The sequence below is a fragment of the Oreochromis aureus genome, linkage group 6, assembly GCF_013358895.1.
Source record: "Oreochromis aureus strain Israel breed Guangdong linkage group 6, ZZ_aureus, whole genome shotgun sequence".
Taxonomy (NCBI): Eukaryota; Metazoa; Chordata; class Actinopteri; order Cichliformes; family Cichlidae; genus Oreochromis; species Oreochromis aureus.
Window position 1 is genome coordinate 31499969 of NC_052947.1, and position 14843 is coordinate 31514811.

Sequence of the window (14843 nt, forward strand, 5' to 3'; positions counted from 1 at the left end):
CCCCAAACATTTTGCATTTATTTTAAAAAAAAGAAAGAAACTATACTGTCATGGTGTGCTGTGTGCAGGCAGGAGAAGAGGTCCCAAACGCTGGACTCACAGTGATCTAAAAGAGGCAACTTTATTGCACTGTGGCAGAAACTCTAAATATAAACCCTTAAAATAGAACAGACCTAAACTGAAAACACAAAGCTAATAACAAAACACTAGTAAAACCTAAAGACGAGAGACTGGGAGCATGGGAAAAAAACACACAACAAGTTGAGGGTACGGTGCAACGCTGAACACTGGGGGACACACACTATATATACACATAAGGGAACGAGGAACAGGTGGGAACACAGCCAGGAGAAATTAGACCTAACAAGACAGAGGAAGCGAAAAAACAGGAAATCCACAGACTGAACTCTGAGACAACACTGACGATGAACGGAGGGAACACAGAGTATAGGGACCAGAGTGACATGAGAGGCAAGGGAATACACAAGCTAAGAAACACAGAACAGAAACCAAAACACCAGTAGTCATAAACCATGAACCAAAAGGAAAACAGACTAATAAACAATACAAAATCAAGACACTGGGCCATTGGCCCAGGACCGTAACATATACTTACTAAAAATACTGTGGTATTTAAAATACTGTGATGGCTAAAATTTACTAAGCAACAAGTTCCTGTTAAGAAATATTTGACACTTGCATAACAAACATGCCAGAAAAATTTAAGTGATAAAGTGATTAATTTGTTATTGGTATAAAATGCATAGATATGTAGCAATACAAAATATAAACCAAAATAACTGCCTTGCATACAGACCTTGAAAGACTATTTTGCTTTTTTTATGGTTATTTTAAAAACGTAGTTACTCATCATCAGGTAATAAATCCAACTGTTTCTCATTTATTGAGAGGCTGAGGCTAGGCTAGGCTAGGCTGCGTTACCCAGAACCCTTACTTCCCTACTTGCCTGGAATAGTATGGACCAGAATTTGATTTTGGTATTGGAAAAAATGACACTGAAAGATAAAAACTGAAACTGAAAAATGAAACTTGGATACAGGAAGTAACAAAAGTTTTTTGATACTATCCCCCACCCCTCACAAGATAACATTCAGAAATTAAAAATTATAGCTTCAAGCAAAGAAGTTTGTTTTTTCTAACGCATTCTTTTTTTTTACACAGCGTTTTTTTTGTGTGTGTTTTTGTGTGTTTTTTGGTGGGTGTAATAGAAGGACAGCAAATCCTATGTAATTTTCCATATAATTTGAATTCAGCATGGTTTGTCAGATCCATCCCAAGCTTCTGTGAGCTAAATCTATGCAATGCTGTCTCAAATTCAGGTGGAACTATTAAATTGCACGTACGTCTTTTCCAGTGACTCTGCATGACTCTTGCATGCCAGTTTTAAAAAGGACTAAGTTATTGTAGGCCAGTTTGTGTGAGCCAGCCCTCTGTCTTGTGATGCTTCCCCCTCCCTAACACCACCACCCCTCAAAACTTTGTGTGATCAGTGTGAAGGCTACTGCTCAAGATCTGATAAATGTCCTAAAACAAAGTATTCAACAGTCAAACAAGTCTAACAAACTTCAGTTCCCATTAATGAACACAGAAATGTACAAGCACAGACATTAAATCATCAGTTCTAGAGGAGGCGTCACAGTTTGGTATTTATTGTTACATATTAATTACCTGTTTTATAGAATAGTATGCTATAAAGTCCATACATGATGTTTACCTCTCACATGCAAGTCATTTTCAGGTTTCTTTGCCAAACAAAAAGGAAAAACAAAGCTTTTACCCCCTTGCAACTGAAGAGCTTGACCTGAGTCATGCAGGTTTGAGAAAGAGGTCCCTCACCTTGACAGATATGAATCATATAATGGTAAGAAAGTAATAATTTATCAGATAATTATAGTATAAATGCATTAAATTATGGTAATTAATATTAAAATAATGTAGTACTTTAATGTGATTTAAATACTCTGTTTAAACACTGTTTTCCCTTACATTTGATTATTTTAAATAAATAAAATTATCATTGTAGAATATCCAAAAGTGGAAGGGGTGGACGTGGCTTTTCTCCAGGCTACAGGTCCATATCATGCCATTTTAAATACATAACTTCTGTTTTGATGGTGCTGAAACATGAAAAATAACTCTTGTCTATTGCTCTCTCTATATAGTAGGTGGTCAATGTAAAAGAAAAGTGGTTGTGATTTTGCCTGTTGATGGTTATACAGGCAGATTCATTTGTAGTGTCTGAAGTGCTGGAAAGACCCTCTTTTACATTGTTCCACTGCATCTTGGCACTCCACTGCCATTTGATATAACTGATTCAAAAATGACAAAGCAGCATGACAACTGTGCAAAAATGCACACTTTGGTCGGACAGCGGCTAAACAGCACTAAACAGCGCTAGACAGCGGACAGCGGTAAAAAGTCTGCTAAACTGCTTTAACTCATTACACTTATGTAAATAATGTAAACTGCCGCCATATGGTCTTCTGTTTACCTTAAATATTTTATTTTCATTATCTCAGTTTTGCTCTTGTTTATTATATTTTATTTTTTACATTTTCTGTGTTAGATCTGATTGTTTTTTAAATGGTGCTCTTTGTACCAGTAACATTTAACTTTTATTTAAATATCAGGTTATTATCATTATATCATTATAATGTGATGAGCCTATTCCCGATGTAATAAAAATCAGACAATGTTTTGAATGTGTTATTTTGTAAGGGTAGGGGCACAACTCATTGCAAGAATGCAAGATCTGCATGAACAGGAAATGTGTAAAATCAATAGGTAGCACATTGTTAACTCAAACAATGAACATCATTTCATATCAAGCTTTATGTTTATTAATTGCTTGAGAGAAAATAAAGAAGCAAAATTCAGTATTGTTAACAAAGGTAGCACGTGCTAGTAGAACTACTTATTACACTAGCATCTAAAGAGCTGAAGATGATATTATTAGGTAAGGTTTGTTTTTTCAGTTTATCGTGTTTATTGCATGAAAGACTTTAATCCACACTGACCTGTATTTAACTTAAATTCCACTTTCAATTAGCACACATACGGACATTTTAATTAACAGTTCTGATGCAATATTATGACTTTTGCATCCCATATCATAATTGTAAATTTTGCAAATTCAAAACAAAAAGTAGAATTCTATGTAGTTCTCAGGTTCACTTCCTTGGACATCCATGGATTTTGTATACCTGGACCAGGTCCTCTATTCCCAAACAGGTAGAACGATATTCCCTAGTCTGGCACTCGGCAGGTGTGGGCCAGTACTCAATCCAAGTTCTCTCGCCAAGCACATACTGGTATCTGAGCAAAGCAAAGTGAGAGGAAAAAACCAAAAACATTGGGTCTTCACACAGGCAAGTTTAAAAAGTCAGAAATATCATATGTATTGTAACACTATGAGCAGCAACATGATAACATTTGATTGAACCTTAAATCTACCTTGCTTGTTTGTTTGGGATTTATTTCATACAATACAGGAAAGGATTAGTGCAAATTGGTTTTAGTTTAATTCAATTTGGTGGGCAAAGAACCAGGGAGCGGCATGGCAAACAAGAAGTGGGACCCTGGCTACAAAGAAAAACTCAGAGCCTTCAGGTGGAGAGCGCCTTCATCCTCAGGAAATTGAGGTTTACCCACTCTGTTTTCAATACTTAAGACTATTATATTTGGTTTATGGTGCATAATAAATAAATTTTTCTCAGAGTTAGTTTCTATGGTGAGACCTTAGCCATCAAGGACCTCCTTCACAGACCGATGAAGATGCTGCCTTTGGAGGTGAAGCAGGGTCCATCTCAGGGACCTTTACCTTGGAAGTTAGGACCTCAGTTTGATTTTTGTTCCTCTTTGATGTTAACTTTTTTATGTGTTTTATGCTCAGTGTTTACAAGGGTGAGCGGGGAGCCCATCAAACTGTGTATAATAACTGTAGGGGCTGCAACTTAGATAAGTAGCAGGTTAATGAAACTGGTGTCAATCAACATCAATGGCCTAAATAATCCACTGAAAAGGTGGAAAGCCCTCAAAGTTTAAAAGAGACAAAGCCCAAATTGTTTTGATGCAGGAAACACATCTAGCTGATGCAGATCAGGCAAAACCGAACAAGCTAGGTTTTAAACATGTCTTTTATTCTTCTCACAGTTCTGGGAGGTGAAGGGGGGGTGGCAATCTTGTTGTCTGGAGGTCTGAATTATGAAGATATATTGGAGTATAAAGACAAGGAAAGTAGACATAAAATGACTGAGGGTACTATGACCAGTCTCTTAAACGTGTATATACCCATGGGCAGCGACTGGTCCTTGTATAGGCAGATCTTAGCAACAACAAGGAGTCACCTTGTTGGGAACTTTTATATGTGGTGGTGACTTTCAATATTTTTTTTTTTTTCTAAGAATGATCTATTTAGAATTAAAAGATGTGAAATAGGTCCCTGTACCATTTCAGATCATAATCCGATTTATGTTGATATCTGCCTGAACAGGATAAATGGATCTACCTTATGGAGGTTGAACACAAACATTCTAAATTACCCATATGTTAAAGAGAGTTTGAAAAAAGAAATAGAGATTTATCTAGATCATAACGAGAATGAGGTGGTGTCACGGGGAATATTATGTTGCACACTGAAGGCACTGATTAGAGGGAAAATAAATAGTATATCCTCCTACCTGAAAAAATCAAGTTGGGAAAAATTTCACTTGGAAGAGAAATTGTTAGATCTGCAACATCTACATTCTGTGATGCTGAATGCTGATATTAAATCAGATATAATAAAATTAAAAAAAGAAACAGATGATATATATGCAATGGACATAAGAAAAAAAGTCTTTCTATAATATCCTTTTGTATCATATTTGATACAAGAGTTTGGAGACCTCGATCTCATAAACATGATCAATACTTGCCATAATTTCAAAATGTTATGGACGAAACTCTTTCTTTGTCTAAAATTAACATTGGGCGTTTTTGGCAACTTTTTGTTAACAACAATCTATCAAATGCAATACAAAAAAATATAATAATAATATATACTTTATTGATCCCCGTGGGGAAGTTCCTCTCTGCATTTAACCCATTCACTCAGTGGAGCAGTGGGCAGCCATTGGGCGCCCAGGGAGCAGTGTGTAGGGACGGTACCTTGCTCAGGGGTACCTCAGGGTAGACGTTCAGCCGTTCAGTTTTCCTTTAACCTTTGAAACCATATTTCTGTGTAACATACCAGTGAATAAACTGAATTCTAATGATAGAAAACCTTTGTATATGCTACTGGCAGTGAGTACAAAAGGCCCTCACAAGTGGATGGCTCAAGCCTGAACCACCAATAACTGAAGACTGGATATATTCTACACAAGAGACCTATACAATGGAAAAACTGTCCTTCTTTTTCAAAGTGCAGAGGGATACCTTCTACAGAATATGGTCTAAGTCAGGGGTGTCCAACTCCAGCTCTCAATGGCTGGTGTCCTGCAGGTTTTAGATATAACCCTGGGTCAACACACCTGAATCAAATGATTAGTTCATTACCAGGCATCTGAAGAATTTTGAGACATGTTAAGGAGATAATTTAGCCATTTAAATCAGCTGTGTTGGATCAAGGACACTTCTAAAACTTTCAGGACACCAGCCCTTGAGGCCTGGAGTTGGACACCCCTGGTCTAAGTGGACAGAATATGTTGAGCCTGTGAGGTGTGATTTTTCTATGAACCTTGCCACTTTTTATGCTCCTGCACTGATTCAAATACTCATGCTAATACTGTGATGGTAACTTGGCTACCCTGCTACCCCTCACCCAAGTTCCAACAGGCTTTTGTTTGTTTGTTTTGTTTTTGATTTGTTTTTCTTCTGTTCTTATAACTAAAAGTTAAAAAATGTGAAAGCAAAAGCAATATAGAAAGTTAAACTAATGCTATTGTCTAATGTACTTTCTCAGTAAAAGAGTTAAAAAAAAAGAAGAAGAAATGCACAAGATCCACACACATGCACACATATAAAAACTCACATTCTTTTTTCATCATCTTTGTAAATGTCTTTGGATGTGCCCATGATAAGGTAGGTTTTACTTGCTGTTAGACCCTGAGGCTCTCTGCAGTGCTGAGAGCTAAGGAATGTGCGTGGTTGACCTTCTGGACCAACATCGGTATTTCCTGCAGTTAGAAGACAAAGTAGAAGAAAAAAAGATTTTTTTTCCTGAAATTTGTCTGTGAAGGTTCTCAGTCATCCAGGTCATCGTAGTCAAAGGAGTTTGCAAAGAAAAGCGTCTGGACTTCTTTAAGTTGCTTGAAGACGTTTTACCTCTCATCCGAGAAGCTTCTTCAGTTCTAAGGTCAAATGGCCGAGAGTCCCAGATTTAAACCCAGTGGGAGTATCCCCCCAAGGAGGGACAAAGGACCCCCCTTTGAACAGAGGCGGTGGTTTACGACACCAACTGTCTGCCATCTATAATCCAGTTTTGAGTTCCCTCCCCAGATGCCTTAACGCCCACTCACATCCTGGGCCATCTGACCTCAGGAATTCACATGACAATGTGGGGCCAGGTTTCACAATGGGCTCACCCGAAACCCTGGCTGATTAGGTCCCACACCCGCTTTCACACCTTGGCGCATGTGATTAGAGGATCACCAGGGGTCCTTTGTCCCTCCTTGGGGGATACTCCCACTGGGTTTAAATCTGGGACTCTCGGCCATTTGACCTTAGAACTGAAGAAGCTTCTCGGATGAGAGGTGAAACGTCTTCAAGCAACTTAAAGAAGTCCAGACGCTTTTCTTTGCAAACTCCTTTGACTTTCCTGAAATTTCTTTTACTGAGAAGAAATGCGATCTGTGGAATTTACATATATATACATATATATACATATGTATATATATAAGCTTTATGTCTACCTATGAACCACATAGCTTAATAGAAAATCATTAAAGAAAAAGGAAATTAACACCCACCTTCCTTGATGACTTCAAGAATTTGCACTCTGTAAAAGTCAGTGGACCAGTAGGGTTCCAACTCTTCCACTCTCACTTTGTAAACTGAGAAGAAACAAGTTGTAGATCGTTAAACCATTTGCTTGTTTTCTCACTTTTTCATTAACAAATCTCTCTTACCAAAATCTATACTGCCATCATGTGCAACTTCACAGGCCTTTGTAATGCGATCTTCATTGCTGATTTCATTCTTTCTCTGAGAACTGCAATTCTCTGGAAATACAGCATTGGTCCAAAGTAAATTCACAAGCGATGACTCGAATGACTGAGCAGATGTGAATGCGTTCAGCTGTTCATATTATTCCTAGATGTTGATTTTCTTTCAACATTGTAATTGTGTGGTGTAAGATGAGTGCTGTGAAAGGCACCAACAAATTGTATCATTAATATTATCATTATCATTAATATCATTATTGTTGTTATCAATATCATTATTATTGTTTTTGTTGTCGTTGAAACTTATAAAATATAAAAGTTATAACTTTTTCTGTATTTTGTTTCACTGTTCACTCATTTGTTTATGACTCGTTATTTATTCAGAAGTTACTGTGACATATGTAGAAGAGTTGGACATTTAATAATCATCACTTCTAATCCTCTCTGACAGGTTAAATATTTCTTATCATTCTAATGTGATGCATGTAGCCCATTCTTATTGTCTACATGCAATGGACACAACTATTTTGTTAGACAGTTCCCTGAAGTTCTGGACATTTACAGCTTGTTGCCACCTCTGATCAAACGGATACCAAAGAAATTTAAACTTTCACAGATTATGCCAAATTGGAAAACTAATTTTTGTAATAAAAAAAAAAAAAAAAAAAAAAAAAAAAACCCTCTGTAACTTGATTCATGGTTTTCTTCAATTTTTGATTGACTGCAGAATATTTTCAAGACAGGTTATCCGCTAAAAAAAAGCCAGGCCAGGCCAGGAAAATCTCCTTTCCTGTGTTTCTGTGTTTTATCCTCAGTTACTTTGACACAAAGGTATCTGCTGTGATGCTTACACCTCTGTTGAAGTCCCACAAGTGTCAACTTTGTTTTTATACATTGATATAAAAATATGGATATGTACTGATAAATGATCAGAAGTATAATATTTCTGACTGAAAGAGTCACAATGAAATGGAATCAAATCGAATCAGGGATCAAACCGAATTGGAACCTAGTGAATCTGAATAGAATCAGTTATAAAAATTAGTGAGGATACCCAGCCCTACTGTTCAAGCATTTTTAAAGAATTTGGCTGAATTAGAACAGATAGTGTAGCCTCGTACAATTCGGAATTCATCCTACTACTTATATAATCACGTATCAATAAATATTAGTGACCAGAATCCACTGCCAGCCATACATGCTAATGCCATAACATTTGGTTAATGTTTGAGAGATGATCTGGAATGCTTCTAATCATGAGCTTGGTTTCATCTTTCCAATTTTTTTTTTCAGAACTGTGCAGGCTGTTTTAGAGGTTTTCTGTCAAAGTCTAATTTGAGTGTAACCAGAGGTTTTCATATGTTTTTACTCAGGGGGATCTCTTGATAGTAGACTAGACAATGATATGAGTGCCATAATGTGAAGGAGTTTTTTTTAACCATGGAAAGAATCCAGTTGTCTAATTACTTTTGAGCCTCTTAAAATGGGGATAAGATATAAAAATGTCTTTAATTCTTAAACACTGCAAAAGTTGTTACAATACTTCTGTTAAACTTCTTGAATTAAAGCTGAAAATCTGCACTTTAGTCACATCGTAATTGTTTGATATGAAATCCACTGTGGTGATGTACAAAGACAAAATTTGAAAAAACGTGTAACTGTCCTACAACTGGTGGATTTGACTGTAAAAGATATATATATACATACATATAAGATACATGTAATTTAAGAAATACTTGAGAGCACAAAAATATTATGCAAGCATGCTACTTTCTAAATGAGTATTCAAAGCTCTGATTACGATAAAATATTGTATAGTTTGTAACCAGAGGGGGATGTGAGACTGTATGGTTGTCCACATGCCCTCCAATTTGTTGTGATTGACAAAGGACTAAAAGAAATTAGTAGCTACTATTCTGTTGTCTGCAGCATGTGATGCTCTGCTAACACACAAACCTTCAATCAAGGTTGCATCTTTCAAGGTAAGTGTTAATGTTTTTTGTCACTGACTGTTTCTTTAAGTTTCAAACAGAATAAATATATAAGTAGATAGTGTGGTAATAGTATTTACCCTCTGCACATACACATTCCCTTCTTCCTCTACACAGCCTCATTAGTTCTGCATTTTTCCGTTCAGGGTGATAGAATTTCACACAAGGTTTCTCTGCAAGAAAAGAAGATGTTGAAAAATACTTTGTTTTCACTCATGGGATGTCCCACCAGCCAATATAAATATATATATATATATATATATATATATATATATATATATATATATATATATATATATATATATATATATATATATATATATATATATATATATATATATATATATATATATATATATATATATATATATATATATATATATATATATATATATATATATATATATATCTTGGATATATTACAGTCTTTCTTGACCAAGAAAACCATAAAATTCCCATCGTGTTTTTGGGAACTGACATTTGTTATATTTGTCTGAGATTTTAGAGACTCACTGTTATTGTATTCATAGACGGACACTGCAGTTGGCTGCAAGAAGCTTGCTTCCATAGTTGAATGGATCCTGAAAGTGATTATCTCTGGCTGTACACTACTAATCTGTGGAGAGGTGTCCCACAAAGGTAAAATATGTGTAGGTAGTGCAAAACACAACTGAAACACACATGCTGAACAGCAGACTTTGTAATTAGGCAGGGATGACCCTTTAACAGTGGCATACTTGAGAAAATGGGGTTAAAATTACCTAAATTTGAGGAGAAATCAACACAGTAGCTCTTTGAAGTATATCAAGTAGCTATTATATCGAACATATTTAGTAGTGAAGTATGTCTATGATTATATAAATAAAAGGCAACTTATCAGTCACAAAAGAAACACAAACATAAGTCATCTGAATTTCAGAAAGAAGCCATACAGACGATCTTACCTTATTCAGGTAAATGATGAGCGAGCCCCTTTCTGAAAGATCCGTATTGCTTTCATATCTTGAAATGATCCTGGAGTGGCTTTTAGACAACTGCACACACAGAATTTAAAAGTAACTGGTTAGTACAAATAATTAGTTATTGTGCATTCTTGCTTCGTATACTTGTGTCCTTTTAAGCTCTTACAGCATCCAAGTCATTTTTGTCAAATGTGAATCCAGTTGGCAAACCAACATCTATAATTGACATGGATGCATTGCGCTCCTCTTTAAACCTGCATAGGCAACAAATAGATTGGTTAAAACAAAAACACAAGCATAGAAATTTATTTGAATGTGCTGTTCAAGACAGTCCAATTTGGTAGTACTTACAAAACCTCTATTGTCAGCTTGTATATCTTCTCATTGTCATCTAGTTTCTCTGCAAAAGCAATGCATTTGATGAGCAAAATACAAAAAAGACAGACAGACACTCATATATACCAACAACAACAGCGAGAGATGGAGATTGAAATTTACCTGGGACAATCTGCACAGACAAGCTGAACAACTCACAGTCCTTCTCTAATACCTTAGGCAGAGCGTAATACAGCGACATGATCTGAAAATGGGAGAAAGATCTTACTTGTATTGGACTGAGGTGGTAATGTGCTTTGAGGAATAAGTTATTAATCTGAGCTCACTTGAGTGTAGAAATAGATTTCTAATGAAAGCTTCATCCTTTAACACTTAAAGGAGCAAGTGTTTCGCTGATCTCAGTCTCTTTTTATAGTATTTCAGTTGTTCAGCATTTTTCTCATTCAAAGATACATTTTTAGCAAACTGTAGTTGGTAATAAGTAGAGAGTTGATAAAGAGCAGTACTAATGTTTACTAATGAACCTTACATACCCGTCAACAACCCTGAATTCTTCATTTTAAACTAAAAATTAGTTAACCTTTCTTTAGATATGCATTTATTAAAAAAAACAACAACAACTATACATTTCTTTTAACAAGGACCCCTTTTTTAAATTGTAAATCGTAATACTAAAGCTAAACATCTACAAAGCTGTTGCAAATGTACGCAGCACATGTAATTACATGAATGAGTGCCATATTTACCTTTAAAACTGCTTCTCCTTTTCCTGTGGCATTCACTTGTATATCCTTGTTTATAGCAGGGAACTGTTGAGATTCAAAATATTAAAAATGGTAAAAAATATTGAGAAAAAAATTAATAGAAATATAAATAAGCTTAAATGACATAATCATGTTATGCCACATTATCCTTTCTCCTTTTTAATCTTTTTTAAATTCATTTTTCAATGAAAATCAGAATTTTATTAATTTTTGTATTTTATTTGTATTTTATTTTATTTATGAAAATTCTTGTTCCCAACGATCCTCCTAGCAGGTTGATTTGATAAACATTGCCCACTAAAAACTAACTGCCCACTAAAAACTTTGGCTTTCCACTGGCAGAGGGAGTTCAGTGTGTGGGATACAGAGTGGGATGGATTGTGGAAAAACACCAATAACATCTAAAACTTACAACTAAACACTCAGGTTTATAGGTCTGCAAATGTAAATAAATAAATGTATAAGTAAATGATTATGAATTAACGATAAGCCTGAAGTTTAGCTATACATTTGGTTTCACTGATGCAAAAACAGCTCAACATGAGTGATAGGGACACTAAGCTCAGCTCCAGCTAACAGATATTAAAATAACTTTAGTTACTGCAGCAAACTGGCCAAGATTTGTAACATTGTCTTTGTAGGCTGTACTGTCATGATCTGTGCAGTCAAGCTGGAAATATGAGTCAAGTGTTCTTACTGGGCCCACCTTCCAGTGGCGCTTTGGATTTTTCTGGGCTTCAGCTCTCACACCTGGTTCCAGTATCCTCATCAACATGCAGGACTTGTACCTTCACTCGCTGCCAAATTGTTGTTACCTCTAACTGGCTCATGCAAGTTCAGGACTAGTTTTTGCTTCATGTCCCATTTAACCTCAATTTCATTTTTCTCCAGCAATTCTTTTGGTGAAACGAGAGCTGAAGTTTTCTCTTCCCCATTCCCAAATCCCAAACTCACCACCACACTTACTTGTTTGCACAAGATGCCCGGCTGCTCACCTTTGATGTTCTCGTGGTAAAATGATTTTCCTTGTTGAAGCTGTACTTGTCAGTGTTTGTTCTGCCGGGTAGCAGGATGTCTACATTCACATTATACTCTGGTTCTTTAGCATTGATCCAGTACTCTGAACTTGCCTGGTACACCATTATGGTAGCCTGAAGAAGAATATACACACAAGACTGAGTCTTTCTATACTGACAAAAAAAATAGGCAAGGTTTTGCTTCACAGACACATAATAAATTGTCAGAGGGACTTTTGTTTTACCTGAGTTGACCCATAACCTCCATCTCCCTGTTGGTATTGGCCAAGCCATCTCACAATAGGTGTGGCTTCCTCATAGGCCTTTAATAACAGAACATAAACAACTAAGTCAGAAGACATATCCCGCAGTCATGGAAAAAATGTTTGTCTGAATCATTAAACAAACAAACAGTAGAATTCATGGCCATGTTTAATAACAGAAGTAAGAGCAGTTGCACATGCAGAATGCAAGGAGAACTGAAGGGACTGGGAATAAAACCACATATACATGAGGCTGATGTCATCAACACACTATGATAGAAGAGGCTTCAATTTTCTGGGAACATAAATAAATAGATAGCACATAAATAGATGACCAGTGATGGACATTAAGAACAACTGCGAAGTTGGTGCAGTTCTTCGCACTAACCCAAACAATCATCTCCCTCACTCATGCGGCTCCGGAACAACAAATTCTTGTCCCTGATAACAGGACTATGTTTAGTCTCTCTGCTGACTTTTCGTCTTGTGCCATTGTTAGTCAGAAAATTTAACCTCCCCAATAAAAACTCAATCAATGCAGAAATCTCAAATATTGAAGAAATTTCAGTTTGCATGTTACCATGAGCCTATTACATGCTGATTATTAACCTATGTGAATAAAAAAGCTAAAATAAATTTAAAAAAAAACAGCTTTGAAAGACCTTCAGAAAACTAAGCCAACTATTTTTCAAGACAACGTAAAAAAATAAAAATCACAAAGTCATTTAAGCCATTCAAGACTGAAAAGTGTTACATGTTAGCTAACATTAGTATTGGCCTTTATCAACTTTACTTGTTTATGTCATGGTCCCAGTTTGTTTTGAGGGGTTTGAGTTGAATTACACCTCTGTTGTATTTTCAGTGTAAGTGGGATTTGCTCACCTCAGCCGTGATAAGTGCGAGCAGAGCATAAGCTGTGGCCTCCAGTGTGTAATAAAATTCATCACGTACTTGCCAGTGGGTTCTGTCTGTGGAGGATCCATACATACAATTACAAAGAAGTTTTACAAATACATATATTTCGTTTTATTATTACTATTATTATTGTTAGTTGTTGTTGTGTTAACAAAATCTTGAAGCACACAAAGGCACTAAGTAGAAGGATTCCACATTTCTTTCATTTTTGAGAGCTGTCTCCCAAGAGCCTCTGTTTTTAGTTGTGTGATTTTAACTAGTAGATGGAATTGACCAGGAGGCATTTTCATTTAACAAATAGGCAAGTGAGAGCTGCGAATTCCCTTTGATATGAGTTTGACTCAACTGTTCTGTCGCTACATAATGCTATATATATATAATAAGAATAAATAAAATTAAAATTTGTAATCTTTGTAAACCAAAGATTGCTTGCACTTGCAGTTTTTACACAGACCTCAAACTTAAACAGAGAGTAAATATCAGCTCTATCTCAAACTTACTCAAGAGTCATACTGGGGATCATCTCATAGTTGACACCTCAGATGAGCTCAGTCATAATTAGCATTTTTTGCCCACATTCACAGGTTTTTACACTGTGAATGTGGTCAGTATCTGTTAAAATACTGTTAAAATAGAGCCATGTTCAGGGCAGTGCAGAAGTACCCGTGTACTTCTAAATATCTTTGGTAAGGATATTTTTTTTAATTAAAAACAAGGTTTCTGATTTTTATCTGCGGAATTTGGAACTTTTTGATCACATTTGTATACCTTGTTTGGGATGAACTCAACTGACTCGACAAAGTAGTCCTCAAACATATCTGGATCCCAAAAGCATTAATACACTAATTTAATCTTATGTTTAGGACAACTGTGTGAAACCACCTGCACTGATGAACTTGAAGAGGATCTCCTTGTTCAGTTTGTTTTCATTAGCCAGGGCATATGATGTCATTGCGACAGAATACGGGTTAGTGAGGCTGGGTAGACGCTTCTCCAGGTAGGCCACTGCTTTATTAATACTGTTTTGTAAACTCTGCGCATGAAGCATAGACACCAAATGAAATATATAAGATAAATCCAGAAGCTCAATGAGACATAGATGCAAATATCACATCCAGATATAGTATATGGTCTTTGATGTAACTTTCCTAATGCCAGTTCTGTTATGCTGTTCTCCAATTTATTTGTAAATTATATAGAACAGTCAGTTTAATTTTTTATTCACACGATGTATTTCTTTTTATCTAGTGGATGAACAGTTTATGTAGGTATATACTCACATTAACAGAGGACCTGCAAATTTCACGAGACTCCTGCATAGCAATCAGGCAGAAGGCTGTCATGGAGGCATCTGAATCTGTTCCTAACAGATCGCTCTACACATACACACATAAAAAGGTAAACATTTCATTTTTGTATACAACCAAATTTAA

The 14843-nt window shown here is 35.9% G+C and overlaps 1 protein-coding gene across 1 annotated transcript in view; it reads right to left on the reverse strand.

Moving 5' to 3' along the window:
• Nucleotides 1-2835: 2835 nt before the first annotated feature.
• The window catches only part of LOC116310625 (complement C3-like), a 29997-nt gene continuing 17989 nt past the window's right edge, over nucleotides 2836-14843 (reverse strand). Inside the window, exons 28-43 of the mRNA XM_031727495.2 lie at nucleotides 14691-14786; nucleotides 14293-14443; nucleotides 13378-13463; nucleotides 12478-12555; nucleotides 12212-12367; nucleotides 11199-11261; nucleotides 10615-10696; nucleotides 10468-10516; nucleotides 10283-10370; nucleotides 10099-10188; nucleotides 9668-9770; nucleotides 9235-9327; nucleotides 7128-7220; nucleotides 6969-7052; nucleotides 6032-6176; nucleotides 2836-3336 (exon numbers count right to left, since the gene is read on the reverse strand). Of these exons, the coding sequence (XP_031583355.1) occupies nucleotides 3192-3336; nucleotides 6032-6176; nucleotides 6969-7052; nucleotides 7128-7220; nucleotides 9235-9327; nucleotides 9668-9770; nucleotides 10099-10188; nucleotides 10283-10370; nucleotides 10468-10516; nucleotides 10615-10696; nucleotides 11199-11261; nucleotides 12212-12367; nucleotides 12478-12555; nucleotides 13378-13463; nucleotides 14293-14443; nucleotides 14691-14786 (1602 nt within the window). The 3' untranslated portion in view covers nucleotides 2836-3191. The remainder of the gene's footprint in view (nucleotides 3337-6031; nucleotides 6177-6968; nucleotides 7053-7127; nucleotides 7221-9234; nucleotides 9328-9667; nucleotides 9771-10098; nucleotides 10189-10282; nucleotides 10371-10467; nucleotides 10517-10614; nucleotides 10697-11198; nucleotides 11262-12211; nucleotides 12368-12477; nucleotides 12556-13377; nucleotides 13464-14292; nucleotides 14444-14690; nucleotides 14787-14843) is intronic.